Below are 478 nucleotides of genomic sequence, written 5' to 3' on the forward strand. Positions count from 1 at the left end.
TGCGAAGAATGGGAACCTTTGTGGAAGATTCCCCAAGGGGATTCCAATGGGAAAAATTCCTGAGCACCCAATGGGATGATCCCAATGATCCCCATCCCACCACCCAATGGGAACCCCATAACCCCATAACACCCCATAACACCCCATAACCCCATAACACCCCATAACCCATAGCACCCCATAGCACCCCATAACCCATAACACCCCATAACCCATAGCACCCCATAGCACCCCACTCACTGCTGGTGGAGGGGCAGAACTCCCCGCTGTGCTCCCCATAGCGGTGGACGCGGCAGCAGCGCCCCGTGGGGTTCAGCCAGTCCAGGAAATCATCGAGCCACGAGGTGGCCGGGATGGCCAGGTACGAGCTGGGGGGGACAGACCCCAAATGGGGGGTGACCCCAAAGGATCCTCATATGGCCCCATGTGGGGGGGGAGAGTGGCCATAGATAGGATGGGGGTGGCCCCAAGAGCCCCT

General features: G+C 59.2%; 1 protein-coding gene across 1 annotated transcript in view; it reads right to left on the bottom strand.

Moving 5' to 3' along the window:
* Window positions 1-478, bottom strand: part of NPC1L1 (NPC1 like intracellular cholesterol transporter 1) — a 19,532-nt gene that overhangs the window by 4,975 nt on the left and 14,079 nt on the right. Inside the window, exon 10 of the mRNA XM_032448848.1 lies at window positions 184-368. Coding sequence (XP_032304739.1) covers window positions 184-368 — 185 coding nt within the window. The remainder of the gene's footprint in view (window positions 1-183; window positions 369-478) is intronic.

Source organism: Coturnix japonica, chromosome 22 (genome assembly GCF_001577835.2).
Source record: "Coturnix japonica isolate 7356 chromosome 22, Coturnix japonica 2.1, whole genome shotgun sequence".
NCBI lineage: Eukaryota > Metazoa > Chordata > Aves > Galliformes > Phasianidae > Coturnix > Coturnix japonica.